Raw genomic sequence first — 18,867 nt, forward strand, 5'->3', positions numbered from 1 at the left:
TGAGTAAGAAGTCAGCAGAGCGGAGAGAACGAGAGGGATTGTAAAATGAGAGAGAGATTGGGGGGGAGGGAAGCAAGGTCATGGAGAGATTTGAAAACCACAACAAAAAAAACAAGAGACTAGAGGAGCTAATTACCGATGCTAGGATCCAGCTCCTACTATAAAGATATGGACAATCTTAAACAAAAAGGAACCATGCGTCCACCACTCATACTCTTCTTAATCTCTTAGGTCACGATAACTTGGCCCATGGACCAAATAGGTGCCAAATTTAACTCGAACTTGTTTTAAGCAATTTTGTTTATTTCCAATTTGATTAGAAATCACAAATTAGAACATATAATTTAGGCAACAATTAATATGTAAAACCTAATACATATATATAAAACAAGCCTAATACACGATTCTAAAACATGATACAAACATTAAAAGTGTTGGTTTAGAAAAAAGTGTAATCACGAGGGGAAAAATAATTTTTATAGAACACCCTGCCTATACAAATCTATATGACATAGGACATAACGCACACCTCAAACCAATCTTGTGTAAGGTGACACAGTGGTCAATAAGACTAATCCCTGTTATGGTTACCAGGGAATCTTTATCAACTAAATATGTTCTATGGTATTGTTGTTATTCCAATACCTCTTCTACAAAAGACCAAACATGTTTCGTTCAACACTTTATAAAACACATAAATTTGAACTTCATCAGGGGGACCTACTGTACCCTTCCTATATCAATCTAGTCGATGGAGTGAACATACACCTATCAATGTAGCGTGTACACGACCAAGTCAGCAACCTCTATCGTTGTCTGACCTACAATCGGACCTTGGAGACAAAAAGAGACGCACACAAACAGCAGTCAGAATTTTTAGTTGACTGTTCTACTTAGAAGGTACCTTATCTACCATACTAAGGCTTACCGTGGATTGCAAGTGAACAAAGTAACTTGACCACTGTTGCAGGGGAGCGTCTCAACCAATGTTTGACTTCTCAACCTCTAGAAAACAAGAAAAAGGATACATCTAGTCAAGTCAGGTGGTAGTGTTGTCATGTATAAATCACACAACCATAACCACTACCCAGTATTGTATTTTGATACCAAGTGCCTAAGTGGGCCAGACAGTCAGTAATTTCTGAAGTCAAGGGGCCCCTATTATATCACCAATTGTGGTGTAATCCTTATTAGGTTAATGTGGATGTAACAATAGAAGTTCTAGTGATCATCTACACACTTTGGCAAGAAATTCCTTAAACATTTGTCAAATGTTTTTACCTTTAAAACCTGCGTTGGTTTCAATAACGTGGAGTCAACTTCCTGTTTATGATTGAAAACCAAAAACGCGTCTGTGTTTGTTCGTGCCTCAAATAGATGCTCTTTGATATTCAGCAATCACCCACTCTTGATGTCTAGGACACAATGCATATATGGAGCCCTTAATTTCTTTAAAAACCTACTGCTCGCTCATGCTCTCCACACGCATATTCAGCTAAGAATAGGTCTCTTTTCATACGTGACTCACCTTATAGTTCTATTCTGACGTTTGGAAAGCCGTGTTAGCGTTGTACGCAATGCCTGATTCTCTGTGGTTGGATATTGCATTTCTGGCTATTCTCTGCTAAGATATAGTAACATGAGTCGGTCATGTGATGTTCATACCATGACGCGTACGTGCACGGTCACGTGGTCTTTGGGACGCTGTTGATAAGTACGAGCTCATTCTTCAAGCGGGTATGACCTTATTTTTTGATATCTTCTCCTTCTATATTAATCCAACATCAATCTGTTGCTGTTATAGGTTTAAAAAAAAATTTACCAGGTGGAAAATAAATTGCGCACTATACATAGCATATGTGGTCCAGGTGAACTCGGATGTCGTAAGACCTCCCCAGAATATCCTGCTAATGCTTCCAGTTCACCTGTTCATTAAGCCCACTGGTTGCAGATTCAGGTATAAAAATGAGCCATTGTTCTTTATAAAACAATTTATTGGTATCAGCTTCACTGTTAGTCTTTGCCAATTGCCATAGTGCAGTCCCTCGAAGTCCTTCAGCATCATGTTCCATTGTAGAAAAATGGCCAGCTAGAGGAGCTGTTAAATCGTTTTTTTAATACAGCTCCTATGTTCACCTATCTGTGTACTTTACGTTCTGTCATGGCCAATGTACAACTTTGGGCATTGGCACCATACTGCATATATTACATGTGTGGAATTCCAGTTGGTGTCTCTAGTTTGCATCCATGGTTTTGAAAGTGCCAAGTCTTTTGTTAGAGTATATTTGCATTTTATGCATTTACTACAAGGAGCATGACCAATCACCGTGGGTAGCCCACATGTTTGTGTAATACTCGTCTGTTCCCCGGATTTTAAGGCGATGTCATTTTTGGTTAGTTATTCTTAAGGTTTGGAACTCTTGTAGGCACAAAAAGGGCTTCCCAGTGGATATTCACCTCCTGTTAATGCCAATTGTTCTTAATGATCTTTGTCACTGCATTAGATTTCTCATTAAAGGTGCTCACAAAGACTATTTCTGAATTCCCTTGAGTTTCAGGGCGGTATTCTAACAAGGCTTGCCTATTATTATTATTGATGGATCTCTTCTATGCTCTCTTTACAATTTTCCTGGGATAGTTCCTTGCCAATAGTTTTTTTTTTCTCAATTCTGCTTCATTTTGGAAGGCAGAATTTAATGTACTCCTTTTAAGACGAAGAAACTGTTCAACGAGTAAATTCTCCCGTGTATGCCTGGGGTGACAGCTCTCAAAATTTAGAGCATTTTTGTCAGTTGATTTATGAAGAGGCTTTACCTTCAGTACTCTCTCATTGGAATCTGCCCAAATGGTAATATCTAAGATTTGAAAACAAGACAAAAGAATTGAAATTTAAGTTGGGGGGAAAGGGACCCAGCCAAGTTGAGAGTGAAGGGGAAATAGTCGTGAGGACCAAGGAGACAGTATGGATAGAGAAAAAGAGTTGTCATCAGCGTAGAAGTGGTGGGAAAAGCCGAAAGATGACGGGAGCGAGAAGGGAGGTGTAAAGAGAGAAAAGGGTTGAGTACAGAGCCTTGGGACACCGTAGTCCAAAGGGATGTTGGAAGCGGTGCAGCCTCCCCAGGAGACAGCATAGGAACGATTGGAGAGGTAAGAGGAGAGCCAGGTGAGGAAAGAGCCTCTGAAGCCAAGGAGGAAAGAGTACTAAGGAATAAGGGGTGATCGACGGTATTAAAGGCAGCGGACAGGTCAAGGAGGATGAGGATAGAGGATTGCTTAGCGTAGTGAGCAGTAAGGAGAGAATTGAGCATGTGAGAGCGAACAGTCTCGGAGTGTTGGGGCGGAATCCAGATTAAGAGGGAGGAAGGAGAGAGTAGTGTTTGTACTCTTACTTGTTCGTGGGCCCATGTGCATAGATGGCTGCTGGTGAGTCATAAGCCCCACCTAGGTGAGAAATGTTTGGGGGGGGTGGGGGTCCTAAAGACCTTTCCTCCTACACACGTGTTGCCTGTGGAGAGGTAAGCCATTGCTGCACCCAGCTCTTCCAAAGTAAAGGGATAACTCTGGCTGGCAGTGAGTTTCGGGAGACGGATCATTGTAAAGACCTCAGCTATTTCTTCAGTAGGTATTTGCAGGTTGTGTTTGTACAGTTTGGCACAGTAATTGGCAAATATACCATTAATTGCATACTGGGCCTGCCATGAGGTCCCACACTCGCCATACAGTAGCCTAGTCCGAGGTCTAGGCTACTCTTGCCTGCACTGCCAAGCTAATAGTTTCCCAGATTTGTCTCCTTCACTGTGCGCCCGTGCCGTTCAGGTGGCATAATGTCTTCCCACACCATTATACCCTGGTACCTGGTCTTAGCTCTCCTTCGACTGACTGTAGGTCAGGGAGCAATCTCTCAGGAGTGGCATTTTGTCCTCCAGGGCCCCCAATTCTTTCAACTTCCTGCCAATGCCCCGAGCGCCAGCAATGACTTCACCCCGGGTCACTACCTTTAGGGTTTCCCAGACAGTTACCCAAGTGTCTATGCTCCCAACATTGTTATCCAGAAAGGAGACCAGTATAGTGCAGCGCTGTTCTTTAAAGAGGGGTCTAAAAGGGCTTTAGTGGGCATTCGCCATGTGGGCATAGGGGCTCGAGGTGTCCCGATGTCCCATATAACCAGTAAGGGGGAGTGATCAGATACTGTGCAACCCATATATTCTACGCTGACAAATTCAGCCAGTTGTCTCACCCCCACAAAGTCTATTCTGGTGTGTATCTTATGCAGGGATGAATAAGGAATACTCTCTAACACCTGGATGTAATTCTCTCCAAACATCCACCAGGTCTAGGTCAGTGATTGCGTTATTCAGGGCGTTGGTGGAGGACGGGCCACCCTGGGGTGCTGCAGATCTTTCTAGCGTCACATCTCGCACACAATTAGTCACCACGCCATATAAAGAAAGCATCCCGTTTTAAAACCACGTGGGTGCACAGTGTCTGCATATGAGATGGTATCATGTGGTTCGGGAAATAAGAATTTACAATGGATAGTTCCCAGGATATTGTTGCCCATGTAGCCCCTCAGGATTATGCATCAGCCTTCTGTGTCCCTGTCCAGTTCCAACAATTGGAATGGCAAGTGATCCACTATCCATATAAGCACTCCCCTAGCAAATCTGGAGTATGTGGCCCCATAGGCAGTCCCTCCCCAACGGTTTGTCCTCCTGATCCTCTGTAGTCAGGTGGGTTTCCTGAAGGAGAACTATTTATATCTTTTTACTGTGAAGTAGGATTTCACCCTGTTCCGGCGCATGTAGGTTCCAAGACCCCTGACAATCTAGGTCAATAGTTTTAATTGTTGTCATAACCAATTATGTTCATCCCTATGTAGCTGTAATATAAGACATAGTGAATACAGTTTGCCACCCAGTGGCATCCACCCTTTTGTGATCAGCCTGCACAACATTACCACAATTGTGAGGGACAAAGGGTTTCTTCCATCTCAAGCCCCCCTTGTGATCTATCGTATACAATACAAGCCTCTTGTTGCAGTTAGGGAGTTTGTTCTTGTTTCGTTTAAAATACCCAAAGTGCTGGGTACACAACACAACTCGCGCAAAACCAGATCAGCAATAATCCAGATTTAAGGGTTGAACATTGCCCAACAGGAGTTTCCTGTTTGTGCGCACCTGTACTCCTTAGGCCTAACATGGCCGTATGTAAAAAGCAGCTAAACCAGCAACAGGCTGATACAGGTATCAGCCTTAACGAGGTTAACCCAAGCACACCAGTGGCTAACAAAATGTTGCTCCCACCGGACATAAGAATGCCTCAAGGAGCCATCAAGACCCCTCAGTTGGGGTCACAAACAAGTTCCAAGTCTAGCATTTCACAGTGCACCGTCCAACTACTTATTTAGCCAGTTTGTGGCGATTGTCTCCAAGTGTTTCTTTTTCATATGAACCTTTGCAGCTATTTGGGGAACTTAAAAATGTGTGCTGAAAAGTGTGGGGTGCATCTCTTCCCAAAGAATCTGGAGGGCGGCGCTGTGTCCAGCAAGTTATTGTGTTATATCCACATGTTTATCGCAGTCAGGCTATCGAAAAAAAATTGATTTGCCACTGTATAGCACCTTCATCCTAGCCTGGTACATAAGCATGTATTTAGGCTCCGGTTGCCTGAGCCTTGCCTTGGTGGGAATTAACATGTTTCTCACTTTTTGCACTGCTGGTGTGTAGTCCGGGTACATGGCAATCTTTGAGTTGCCTCTTTGTAGTTGGCCCACCCTCCCTGAAGGACTGGAGGATTACTTCCCTGTCTCTGAAATGTTTGGCTATGATGGGTCTTCTGTAGGACCCTGTTGGAGGTTTCTTCTGAAGTGATCGGAATGCTCTTTCCACTGCAAAGCCATGTGATAACTTACCAGGGCCAATTTCTTGTAGGATTAGATTTTCAATGTAGGTGGCCGTGTCTGGGCCTTACCGCGCTCACCGGCAGCCCCAGCACACACACATGTTGCTCCTACAGGATCTGCTGTCTGTGTTCAGTATGGTTTTGCGTGTCTCCAGCATTTTAACTCTCGTCACAAGGTCTCCTATAGTGGCAGTGGTTTCTTTCAGCTGTGATTCTGCATTGGTAACTCTTTCTGCCTGTGTGTGAATGTCCTGCCAAAGTAGTTGGACATCTATTTTCCCCTCGTCAATTTTAGTTTCCAATGCAGATCGCAAAGCAGTTAGGGCAGCAAGGACCTGGCTTTCCTGTGGGCCCGTAGGTTGCGGGATAGGTTTGTCTTGTTCCGCTACCATTGTTAAAGTTGCGTCCAGATTCTTATGCTGATTAGTGAAGGAGTCCATTATTGTTCCCCTGCCTTGTTTTTGGCATGTGACATGCCGAGAAAATCAGTGTAATTGCGGGTCAGGGTGCAATAACTGGGGGCGAAGGGGGCAGTCGTTGAAGTCGTGATGAGGGAACCCTATCTGCGAGGCACCATTTGAAGTTTAAGTAGTTCGATCTAGCGGTAGTCCCCCTGGAGATTAGTGAAGAGATGTCTTGGTCAGATGCAGTTGTAGTTTGAAATTGGCTCTAGGAACAGCAGACTCCTCTTGTACATACTGTTTACTCACAATAGGCTTTTGCTGCACCTCCATCAGCATATCCCCCAAATGCCCAAGTCCTGCTTACCTCCTTCAGCAGGTCTAATACTGAAACTCGCTGTAGGGGGGTGTATACTACTTCCAGCCGCCTGGACCATTGCCTGTATCAGTGCTATGACCTCAGCATTCCTGGTATGATGTGGCCATCAGTGGTCTGATGGCTGCTGCTGCAGAGTCACAGGCAGCACAGTCAATATTTAGTTTTTCCAGGAGCCAAGCAGTCACAGACCGTTTAGGGTGTGCAGCGCTTCAAATGGCCAGTGTCTGACGTGGGTAGCCCCCTGGGAGGGGGCAACCAGATGTCCATCCACTCTCCTCACCTGCTTTTTTGAGTGCCGCCTGTACCCCAAACGGCATGCCCGCACTCCAGCTGTCTCAGGCCGGGGTCACCGGCACCTCAGTCAGCTCTGGTAAAATGCTGGCAATTTTCAGCAGTTCGTGCCGGCCTCACTCCGGCATCCGTCTGGGGAAGCTCGGCGTCTTATTTGCTGAATGTCCCCTTCACTGCTCAGGTCGTCGGAAGCTTCGTTGTGACGGCGCCTCCGCCATTTTGGAGCAGCCAGCTTGCAGCCTTTTGGGTGTAATTTACTGCTTCCTCTTCTCAGTTTTCCTTCAGGACAAAGCCGCTCCTGCAATGCTTTGTTTCCCCTGCTGGAATATGTTTGTGGAGTCTCTGGCAAATACTTATGTCTAATACAGGAACAGAGGGTAGGATCACGGTGGGAGCTCAGAGTAGCTACAACTTCAATGCATGAGCTCAGGCCACGCTACAGGTCCCCAACTCTTATCAGTCTGTACTACTCATGGAACCTTGGTAGAGTGGCAGAGCAGTCAGGCTTATCATAGGAGGAAGGAAGATATGAGAACCCAATTAGTACAGCAGATCAAAGAAACACTTAAACCAATAAATGTATATAAAATAAATATGTATTGTTAACCTGGTTGCCTCGGAACTAGTCAGTAAAAAATTACTGTAGTCTAAAAGGGAGTTTACAACGGGTAAGAAGTAATGCAATTTATTCCGGGCCCAGTTGCAGCTGGGAAAGTGAAATTCAAACGATGTATAACTACATGAAAAGCACTGTCAAAGATGTGCCCAAAAAACAAAAGCTTTAATAATCGCATAAATGAATTGGCATCAACACACATTCAACATTAAGCCATTCCCCCATGGGTGGGTGATGGGCGGGACTGTGGCATTCCCCTATGGAGGGACATAACGATATATCGAAAAGATTGCGTCTCACAAACCTTACCATTCCTCCCTTGTACACCCCCGTGATGTCACAATCCAACCCCCAATTCCCACATTGGTAGTGTGTATTGAAACATTTGGGATTTATTCAACTTCCGCCGATCATTCCATCTGTCTTCTCACGGGAAGGTATTGGCTCATGACACTGCCAGAGCTTTGAACCACCAACCAGTTGCTGCTTTAATATTGCATCTTAAGAATTCTTGGAACATCTTCCCAGGCTAGGATGTTCCAAGGGGCAACTTGAGACCTCGAATCAGTAGACCATCTTCAAAAATGAATATGCCATATTATAAAATGGTTGTGTATTCATTGCCTTTTCCACGGGACGCATACTCTGCTTCCTGACCTTGAAAGTAACAAAGGCTCTTCGCTTCCTACAGTGCGGTCCTGGGAATATGTCATTTTCAATGTGCTGCAGCCTATGCCGCTACTAAGCAAGTTATGGAATGTGAACATGTTGCTAAACAAGAATGTTTCGAGGCTTGTTTTCTGCGCCTCGTTTTAATATTCCAAATTGTATACTTAACCTGTAACTTGACTCTATTGCCTATATGTTAGCTTAAAACACAAGTAATGGGTGCATTCTCCAGCCTGGTGCATGTAAAAGTGTGGTTTTCAATGAAGCCCCATCTACATTGGGTGGGCTAATCCTACAGCTGGTAAGATTGACCCTTTTTACTGTGTTTAACTTGCCCTTTTACCACATTATTCCCCTTTTTATTGATCCATCAATAACTAACATCTTCAGTCTTATTTCCCTCCTCCACCACCCCCGTGTCCCCACTCCGCTGCTCTCCTTTTTGTTATTCACACCTTTTTAGTCTACTCATGTCTCCTCCATCATCTTCGCAATTTTCTAATGGTCCATCTATCAACACACAACCAGGCCCATCCATATCACATGAGACCCAATAGGCTTAAATTTTCAATGTCTTCAGGTTGTACTGTGACCCAATGAACGTAATCATTTTTATCTCCCTTTGTTAATTTTTTAAAACCATGACCCTAGTGCTTTTATGTCTGTATGGAAAGCCCCGGCATACCTGAAGGAAAGGATTACTCGACATGTACCCAGGTGCTCTCTGAGATCGGAGGCCTTGGGTCAGATCACAGTCTCGGCCGACAAACCATCGAAGATAGTTTCCAGTGATACCTGAGTAAAAAATGGAACAACCTCCGATTGCGACTTAGACTTGAGCCTAACTAAATAGTGTTCATAAATTCTGAACACGCACCTCTTCAAGTCAAGGGGCGGATTAATTAGTTCGATTAGGTGTCCCTAGTTCTTGTCCCGTTGTATACATGTTTGTCTTGATTGTGTCTTTATGTTTGTGCCCCGATGCCTGCGCGTTTTCCCATCAACATTCAGGAGCAGCATACATTGCCCTCTCCGTTTGTTAGTATAAAGTCTTAAAATAGTTTTGCCAGTGCAGAAGGTGTGACCCAATGTGGAAACAGTCACTTGAAATCCTCCAGAAAACCAGATGGGCACCCATGTGAAAACGCTGTTCAACCAGTTTGACTGCACTCCGCCAACTTAATTTGTCATCCTTTCGTGGAGTTTCTTTATTTCACTGATAGCTGCTTTCAGTTTTCCATTTGAAGCTTCTCCATCAGGCACTACTGTGCAACAGCTACTCCCAAATTTGGCGCACGCCTTCTGTAGCTGTTAAAACGTCTAGAACATATCGATTTTGGAGAGCCACCAAACTTTATGCTCTCAACTCCTTCCTTTATTGCATTTGGGCCTTTTATTGTTGAATTGGCCAGCAGCAGCAACTCGTATCTGGTAAACTGGAGCCATTTCGCATTGGCTGCAGCCTGCACACCTGGAAGCAGCAAAGATGTAAAGAAAGTGGCAGCCTTGGAAAACAGGCGGAATTCATCAGTCATAGCGGGCACATTTTCTTTTCTGGACTCCTTTTTGGACCATTAGTTACTTCTCTACCTGCTCAGCAATGCTTGCTTTACTTTGCTGCACCACTCTCTCCTTTAGTGTAAATTCCATGGCACTGCTGTTTTGAGGCACCACCAGGGCCGGGCTGTGCAGTGTAATGATCACATAAACCCCACTCCAATCGGGCGGAAGCTAGGCGCATAGGCTTTCGATCCACAGGCCCTCCACATGTCCATGATGACGGTTGACCCCAACATCGGCGCTGCACTCATCACCTTGGTACAGCCATTGTTGGTCCCCAGATGAATGGACTCGATGGACCTGAAAAACAGAGGGAATTGTGTAATGCTCTTTGTCAACCGGGTGACGTTTTTCTATCCAAGTTAATGCATGTACATGTTTTCCCCAAACTGCCTTACAGCTGTTGTTCACTCGTTCAAATCCCACCAAACCTTAACCACAACATTACATTTTCCCTCCTCCTATTGGCCACCATATCACAATGCTCCTTTTATCCTCATCAATGGTCTAGTATGGCACCAGGGAATGCTATGCCCCTCATTTATGCACTGTAATTGCTTGTGTTCACTAATATTTAGCTTCCTTCTTTTAGATCCCTCGATTATGTATTCAACTCAAGTGTTTTTTTTTTTTAGCCTTCCTGTTTAGCTGCATATAATTATCCCCTTCATTTACCCATTGAACTGTAACGTTTGCTCCTTGGAATAAACCCCTAGTTTTACAGAGGGATAGGTGCATAAGGCATCCTGTTTCCTCATAGGATACAGCCTGAGGCAGAAAGAGCTTGGTTGCCCCTACTATGTGTGGGAGAAGACAACAGACATAGCATGTGCCATTTGCCCTCTCCTTTGCCACACGTAACATTTCTTTGTACCATAAGTTTAGATATAATTTGCCCTTTTTCAGTGTCCTGATGGAACCCTTCTTCATCAAATACATCTCTTGCCTCTATTCTCACACATTTAATTGTTTCACATTTTACTTTAAAAACCTAGCAAAACAAAAATAGAAAATCTATATACTACTGCATGTTAACATTATACTCCAAAAAATGCAGCTTTTGCTGTTTATAATGACATTGTCTTGAAAAACTCTCTAGTTCCTCCTTTGTTCGTCTTTTATAAAGTCTCATAGCTGAAAAAAGTTCAATGAAATTTCCCATCCTGTTGCGCTCCTCTTCTCAGTGGGAGGTGGTGCTCTTGTCTTTGCGCATGTCGGTTATGTGGACCCATCCGCGCCGGCCTATCTTTACTGTGGTTGGTGTTGCTTAAGTCACTGTGAGGACTTGTGAAGCGTTCCTCCTTCCACTTTCTGATGAGATTCTTGACGTATGTCTTGTCTCCTGGATAGAGAAGTGCTCTTTGTGGAAACTCTCCACGCTGCTAGCTTGCTTGTTCCGTCTGAACTGTTGGATATGTATTTAATACATTTTGTAAGTTCTGTAACAATAGGTATGCATAGTTTTCCCCTACATTGTTAGAAGTGTTGGCGTTGGGGATTGTAAGTGAAGGAGGTATAGGCGCATGCATTCTCCAGCCTGTAACTCATGTAGAGTGAGATGATCTCCAGACGAATTGCGCAAAGCGAAGAGTGCAAGAGGTAAGCAGTGCAACCAGGACTTACCAAGCGTTTGCGTTAGTTTTGCGAAGCACTGTTTTAGTAGACCATTCATCTTCTCAACTACACGGTTGGCTTGTGGGTGATAAACGGTGCACAAGTTTGTGTCCGATTTCCGCCCACCCAGGAGGGCAGTGAATTATTTAATCAGATAATTTGTGAAATGCTGACCATTGTCGGAGCAAATTTTGCCTGGGATCCCCCACCTCGGGAATAGCTCCCTCACCAAGAATTTCGCCGCTAATTGGGCATCAAGGGCACAGGGACCAGCCTCAAGCCAACGTGAAAATGGACATACCACAGTAAGCATGTATCTGTAAGCGGTACATCTCTCTTGCATGCCAACATAGTCTACATGAGAGTGCTGGAAGGGCCCCTCTGGTCGCAGTAAAGTCCCATGCACTAGTCTCTAAAGTGACCTGGCAGGAATTTTTGACAAATCATGCAATTCATCACAAATTCGAAAAATGTTCATAGTTTGGCACAAACCTGTCCTCGCTTATCCCTGCAGCCACATGGGCAGTCTAGTGAAGCTGCTCCAGTGCTACATTGAACAACTTTTTTGGCATTACTACCTTACCCGTGCTATCGTGGTGCAAATTAAATCAGTCGGTAACAAAGAAAGAACAACCTCCTTTTCTTCCACAGCTCTTAATCATTTGGTGCCTCTCCCTGCAATTCTATTTGTACTACCCATGTTGCATTAAAGCTCTCTGGCAATACATCTTTTTCCTTGCTAGTTTTTATCAATGCTACAAGAGGCATCGTCTCTTACGTGCCAGGGAACAAACAGCACGTGTCCATTCTGGCAGATTTGGTGTTTTCTCTGCTTGGTCTGCTTTTTTCGTTACCCAATGAAATTAAATCTTGCCGTCTTGTGTGGGCCTTGCACTTTATTAGTGCTAATTCTACTGGGAATGGCAGCACTGCCATTAATTTACTAAAGTTTTGCATGCAGTACTGGTGTGCCATCACATTTCTTAAATCTTCTCCTTCCCACCTTGCTAGTCCTGAATGTACAGTGGATGTTATGTACACAGAGTCTGAAAAATATTGCTTGCCCTTCTGACATGTTTAGTGCCTCAATCAGTGCCACTAACTCTGCTGCTTGGGCAGAGTAGTGCGTTGCCAATGGTGTCTGTGACTACAGTATCGGCTCCTCTTGTGTATTCCATGCTTGTGTCCCACTATTGCTAAATCAAAATGCCTGTCCTGAATGTGGGTCGATAATTGAGCTTCCTTCAATAAATTTTATGCCCCCCCTTCAATTATTTCTTCTTTTACTAGGGGGTTCCCTTCATTCCTGTCCTTACATACCACACACAGTTTCCATTCTCAAGTGTTTCTGAATTCTGCTGCGTTTTCCATCCTACACCTTATCACTTCTGTTGCAGTATTTGTTTTTCCTACCCAGATGCTCCAAGTTGTCAATGTTGATTTGGATCTATAATTCTGTGGAAAATGCATGTTCCACGTACAAAATGAGTGGGTATCCCATCATAATTGTTGGTGCTTTCTCAATAGCGAATGCAGCGGCAGCAAGTTCCTGCTCACAAGGAAATTGTCCTTGCATCACTGGATCAAGTGACCCATTGTAGTAGGCCAGTGGCTTGTGTCTCTGTCCCTTCTTTTGTGTCAATACAGCTGTCCTTACCTTGCCGGCTGAATGGGAAAACAAGTGAAACTTCTTTTATAATTGGGTTTAGCCAGCACTTGTGCATGTGCTAATTCATTTTTGACTTAGTCAACGTTTTCACCCATTTCAGCTTTCCTATTTATGCTGCTTTTGTATTTCGGAGATTCTTTGAGTGCTTGGAGAAGTGGCTTGATGTAAGTGGAGTAATTAAATCCATGCTCTGCAGTAATTACATAATCCTAGAGACTGTTGCATTTCTTTCACAGTCCTTGGTCTACGTGTTTTTATATATTGCCTCAACTCTATTTTTCTCCCATCGGCTGACGCAATCTTTCGCAAGTAAACTACTTATTTTTGACAATAATGCAATTTTTCTTTGTCCACCTTGTACCCTTTGTCAGCTAGTAATGTCAGTAGAGTTCTTTGTGCACTCCTTCTGTTGTTCTAGACACCAAAATGTCATCCACGTATTGTATCACTTCACTTGCAACCTGTAAATTGCTTGCATCCATTTGTATTGCCCTGTTAAATATGCTGGGTCCCTCATAGTACCCTTGGGGCATTCTTGTGTGTTCAAATATGGTCCTGCGATACGTAAACGCAGTGAGATACCTTGAGTCAGGATGCAGGGCAATAAAGAATGCATTCTTCAGATCTACTAGTTTGAAGCAGTGTGCCTCTGCTGGGATGCTGCAGAAAATGTTCGCAGGATTTCCAATTAGTGGGTACCCTGCTTCGATAAAGTTAGGAGGGCATAAATCCTGTATGGAACTCCACACCACTCCCTTTTGATTCTTTGATCGGATAGATTGTCATATTACAAGATGAAGCAGACTCCTCTATTGCACCTTGCTGCCATTTGGCATGCAGGGTCTCATATCTGCCCTTGTCTGCTTCTCGAGAAAGGGGTTATTGCTTTACTCACGGTAGCAGTGCTCCTTCTATTTTAACGTGTACTGCCCATGCCCCTTTCAGTATGCCCACGTCATGGGATCCTTTGGTCCATAGAACCTTTGGATCATTTTCCAAATCCTCCTGCAAGTATTTAGTTTCTTTTTCACCAATTATCATTTGTGGCACCGCTCTTTCTTTTATCTGTACTGGACATGGTATGCTCAATTCAAACACTCCCTCTCCCTCTTTTTTTGTGAACAACTCTGTTACTCCTGTCAGTGTAGTGTGGGAGTGTTGCGCAATATTGATTGCCACTCCATGTTATCATCTGTAGCAACTAGTATGTCTTTTTTGACTGCTTCTTCCTCTGGGTTTAGCAGTGTGTGTTTGTGTCTGGAGTGATGGTGGACGGGGCACCGTGGTCAGGAATTCATTGGACAATCGAAAACATCCCCCTCTATTCCTGGGACCCATCCTAGCAGCACCTGCACCCCGTACAAAAACACCTGTGTGTGTATCCCTCTCAATGTGCTTTGTTCATTTTAATGTTAAAGGATATTTGTACCGCGCACTATCACCATTGGAGTGGTCCCCTGGAGCTCTGGCGGCTCTGAAAAAGAAGGGGGGGAGGGTTAGTGGGAGGAAGTTGGAAAAATGCAAGAGTAGTGATGTGCTGTTGGCGGCCTCAGCCCGGTGGGTCAGTTGGCTGGGCCTGGGGTGTTTGCGGCCGGTAGTCGTCGCGTACTGTTGTGCAAGTCAGTGTTTTTTGTTTTGTTGTTGCCATGTAGTGAAGTTAGTGCGGCTTGTTGTGCTGTAGGTTTGTGGTTGTTTGGTGTTTTGAGCGGAGTATGCAGAGGGTGTATTTGTTAGTGCAATTGGTTAATTAACATCTCTATCCTGAATTTAGGTGCTGGGCTTCTTTGTGCGTAGTATGCTTGTACTGCAACTCTTGCTGGGTACATCTCGGGTGTGGTGCACACCATCACTTTATCTGAAAATGAAATTGTGGTGTTCAACTTGCTTAAGAAATCTCTTCCTAGAATGTTGATGGGTGTGTCCTTGAACACAATAGTGGCGCTACAGTACGCTGTGTCCGATTTGCCAATGGTAAATATTTTGAGAAACAGCAGATGTCCACACCTTCCGTCCCTTGCACACCCAATTTGTGTTGGAAAAACAACGAAACATTCACCATTTACTATATCTCTTACATGACGCCACTTGAGACATAATGTGTAATAAAAACTTTACTGTTCCTGTGCATTAGATTTCATATGAACATTTTTAGATCATATTTTACATATATAATTCACTTTTTCAAAACCAATTAAATTCAAAATTAAATCAAAAAGATAGATTTATAGATAGAAAAGTGAAAGTAATTGTATATCTCCAGAATGTATAGTAAAACCACCAGCACAATTATTCCCAGTCATATCCTAAACAATTTTACACATTGGTGGATTCATGGTATTGGTAGTGTCCTTGAAAATTTGCTCTGTTTCGGGAAACCATTCCCTTCTTCAGGAGCTGTTTATTCAGTACAGTGCTATTTCTTTTCTTATCTACAGTGTATAATAATCATATATTATATATCATCTGTTTGATACAATGTATCTCCTTCAACATCTGTCATGAATCCTACTCAAATTATCACCTGGATGATACTATATTGCAAAGAATTTTGAAATCTTCCTTCTATCAGGATTTCTTCGATGGGGCACGGTTCCGCGTGCAAACGGGAGAGGTGGTGTGGATCAGTAAAAGGTTATATCTTCAGAGTTACATGTTAAAATCTTGATGGCTAAAAAACATAGTGCTAGTACCCAATATAGTAATCTCAAATGTCCTGGACAACTGAGGTTGGATAAATTAGACTGTTCTCTATTTTGGACATGTATGTAGTTTACCTGTGTGGTAGCAAAAAATCCACTGTAGAGTGTAGTTAGAAATTCGTCCACTCAATGTCCATATGTCATCTTATCCCTTCATGCATAATTCATGTCCTTAAATCTGCTGCTGTAAGTTAGAACATGTATATCAACTACGATGCCGCTCTCATCCATAGAGGGACAATTGCCAATTATTCTAATCTCAATAGTGAATAACATGTTTTGGAAGCTTACCTACATAATGTGTTACCAAAATCCTTCTTGGTCTGTCCTTGACTATTATATTTTGTGCGTGGTAGACTTCTGACTATTTCTTAAGGCCCTGTGGATATAGATCGAAAATTAACATTAGGGTGCTGACTTAGATCCCATTAATTCTAGATTATCCCTTCCAGATATATTTGAGTGACAATCTTATGCTTACTCCAAGTCATCTTGCTCTGGACACTGCACTGTTAAGAGGAACCCCGAGGAGCGCACTTTCAAAAATGGCTACTTCTAATGACTTGACGCTCGTATTTACCTTTTTGTGTTGGTGAAAGGGAGTTGTTTGTTAAATTTATTGTAAATGCGCCTGAATACTTCCCGAAATTCCCTGGTTAAATTGTCTGCTTTGTAAGTGAACCTACTGGTGAATGTATATATTTGTTATATATCGTTTTTTCTGATATTCTTAGTGTGTACTGAAAGGCCTAATATATATTGTTTTTATGAATGTTTTCTGTGTGAACTCATTGGGGCTCTAGACCCCTCTCGAGCCCATCAAGCCTTGACTGCTCTCCCATTATACCTTGCCTGGGTTTTGACTAAACGTACTCATTGTTCACCATAACTTTGGTGACCTAAAAACGCTGCCTCCACACCCCCAATCTGGGTTGATTTTAGAAATTGCTCTTTAATTCTATTAATTGAGACTATTGTCTCAATTAGTAAGTTTAAAAGGACAATAGAATATCTGAATGTTGGTTGCTCTAGTTTCAGTGATACTAGTTGAAGGATGAATCTTATGGTCGTTGCATGAGCACCCTTTGGAAAACTTCATATATTACAATGAGGCGGTTGAGAAATGGTTTGTAGGAATTGTATGTGAGGTACTATCTTGTACATTTTGAAAAGGAAGGCACTGTAGCGTTCGTAGACAAGTGACTGCTCCAACCTAAACGTACCTTATGAGTGTAGTGTCTTGTGATTGTAAATTCTAATTGTTTATTTGTAAAGGGCTTATACAGGGGTGAAGTGCTTCAAAGTGGTACGGGAATACAGTTGTCATTCTTAGGCCTTGAAGTTTCCGAAAGATCAACTGAAATAACCAAAAAACGGTAAACTGATCAATGTAAGGCTAGCTCTTATTGCAGATATTAACCATGTTTACTACATCATTCTAGAATGTATGCCAAATATAGGCAACCTTTGAGGGTTGCTGCACAAATAAAATTGTGCTACAACTGTTGGCTGACATGTCATTTGTTTTTCCATTACATTGCCGTCATGTGTGCAACATAGTAACGGTTCATTACGGTTAACTTCAGATCTGTTTTGCTGCACCTTCAAAAGCTTGTCTCGTTATTGTGTACTTTTACAGCTTATTTTTATCCACATGCCTTCTTGCTCCATGATTCAAAAAACCATGGTCCCACAACAATTCGGTTCCCAACATTAGTCAAATGTGTATTTTTTGTATATACATTGAAAGCTTCTAAATATTAACTAAACATCCTTTCTTTGAATATCTTAATAGGTCATAAAGCAAGTGATCTGCTTATTTGTGGGTTATGCTCCACTTGGTCACCAATCCATGTATTCGACCATCTTGCTTAACTGGCAAATAGCATGGTGACAGGATTTGAGTGACCTGTGAATTAAAAAAATGTCGCTGTGCCGTCCTTTTTACACAATTTACTTATTGCCTTCCAGCATCCGTCGTGGGTACCAAGTGTACAAACAGGTGTGTTCTGCTTGCCACAGCATGGAGTACCTTGCCTTCCGAAACTTGATTGGAGTCAGTCACACTGAGGCTGAGGCGAAGGCCCTGGCTGAGGAGGTAAGAGTTCGATGAATCTGTTTTTAGGCACGCATCAATGTTTGGGTAGATTTTTCATTTTTCAACTTTCCGTACATTGACTTCCATAGATTCCCCCCCCCCCCCCCCGTTCTGACTTTTGGAGGGTAAAGAGTCTTTTTTGCTTTACTTTAAGCTCACCTATCATTGGGACACTGTTACTATATTGTGGTTACCAGTGTAGTTGTTCTCCCTGTATGAGGGGAGCCTTTTTCCCCCCCTCATTGATTATTTTTGCTCTAACCATGAGAACCCTGTTCATTGTGTGTTAACTTTGGTGTATGTAGTCTTGCTTTCCTCCATTCCCTTTTAAGGCACCTGTGTTTCACTTTCGCAGCACAAAGCACCTTTTGTGCAGTGTTGCTGGGAGCCTTTTGGGCTCTCCTTTTTATATTTTTCTTTTCCTTAAGAATTACTGTTCTCAAGGTTACTGAGAGACTTTTTATCCTTGCTAGCTTTTCTTTGTGTGGGATCAGCACACATGTAGAGTGCTGAGGGGTTACCTTATAATCCCTTTCTCGCTACTCCTGTAACATTTGATAAGACAAACTAACGGCGGGTGGCAGTGGACGGGTTGTACTGATTGTCTGCAGTTTTTACTCGTGGCTGTCTTCACTTCTGTGCTTGTGCACAGAAGGGGCTCCATTTACCCGAAATTGTGGCATCTTTCTTTCATCGCCATTTCTTGTGTGCCTGTCCTTCCTTGGTCCTTCTGCCATTAGGGGTTGAGGAGGTCTGGTTGGAGTTTTGTCTTCGGCGGGAACCCTTTGTGTAACCCACTGAAGCTCCAGTGTGTCTGCGAGGACCGGAAGCAAGGGAGGATTCCGAAACTCTGCTATCCCTTATCTTTTATTGTGCCTGAGAGAAACCAGTTCCCACGGGGTGGAGGGAGGGGGGTAGAGGAGGCTGACTGTCCTGATTGGACAGCCACCTGCAACTTTCTGTAAACTGC

The 18,867-nt window shown here is 43.2% G+C and overlaps 1 protein-coding gene across 1 annotated transcript in view; it reads left to right on the forward strand.

Annotated features, from left to right (window-relative positions):
• CYC1 (cytochrome c1) overlaps nucleotides 1-18,867 on the forward strand; it is a 235,021-nt gene that overhangs the window by 59,704 nt on the left and 156,450 nt on the right. The window contains exon 3 of the mRNA XM_069621810.1: nucleotides 17,771-17,897. Coding sequence (XP_069477911.1) covers nucleotides 17,771-17,897 — 127 coding nt within the window. The remainder of the gene's footprint in view (nucleotides 1-17,770; nucleotides 17,898-18,867) is intronic.

The sequence above is a fragment of the Ambystoma mexicanum genome, chromosome 5q (genome assembly GCF_040938575.1).
Source record: "Ambystoma mexicanum isolate Mex_15411 chromosome 5q, UKY_AmexF1_1, whole genome shotgun sequence".
Taxonomy (NCBI): Eukaryota; Metazoa; Chordata; class Amphibia; order Caudata; family Ambystomatidae; genus Ambystoma; species Ambystoma mexicanum.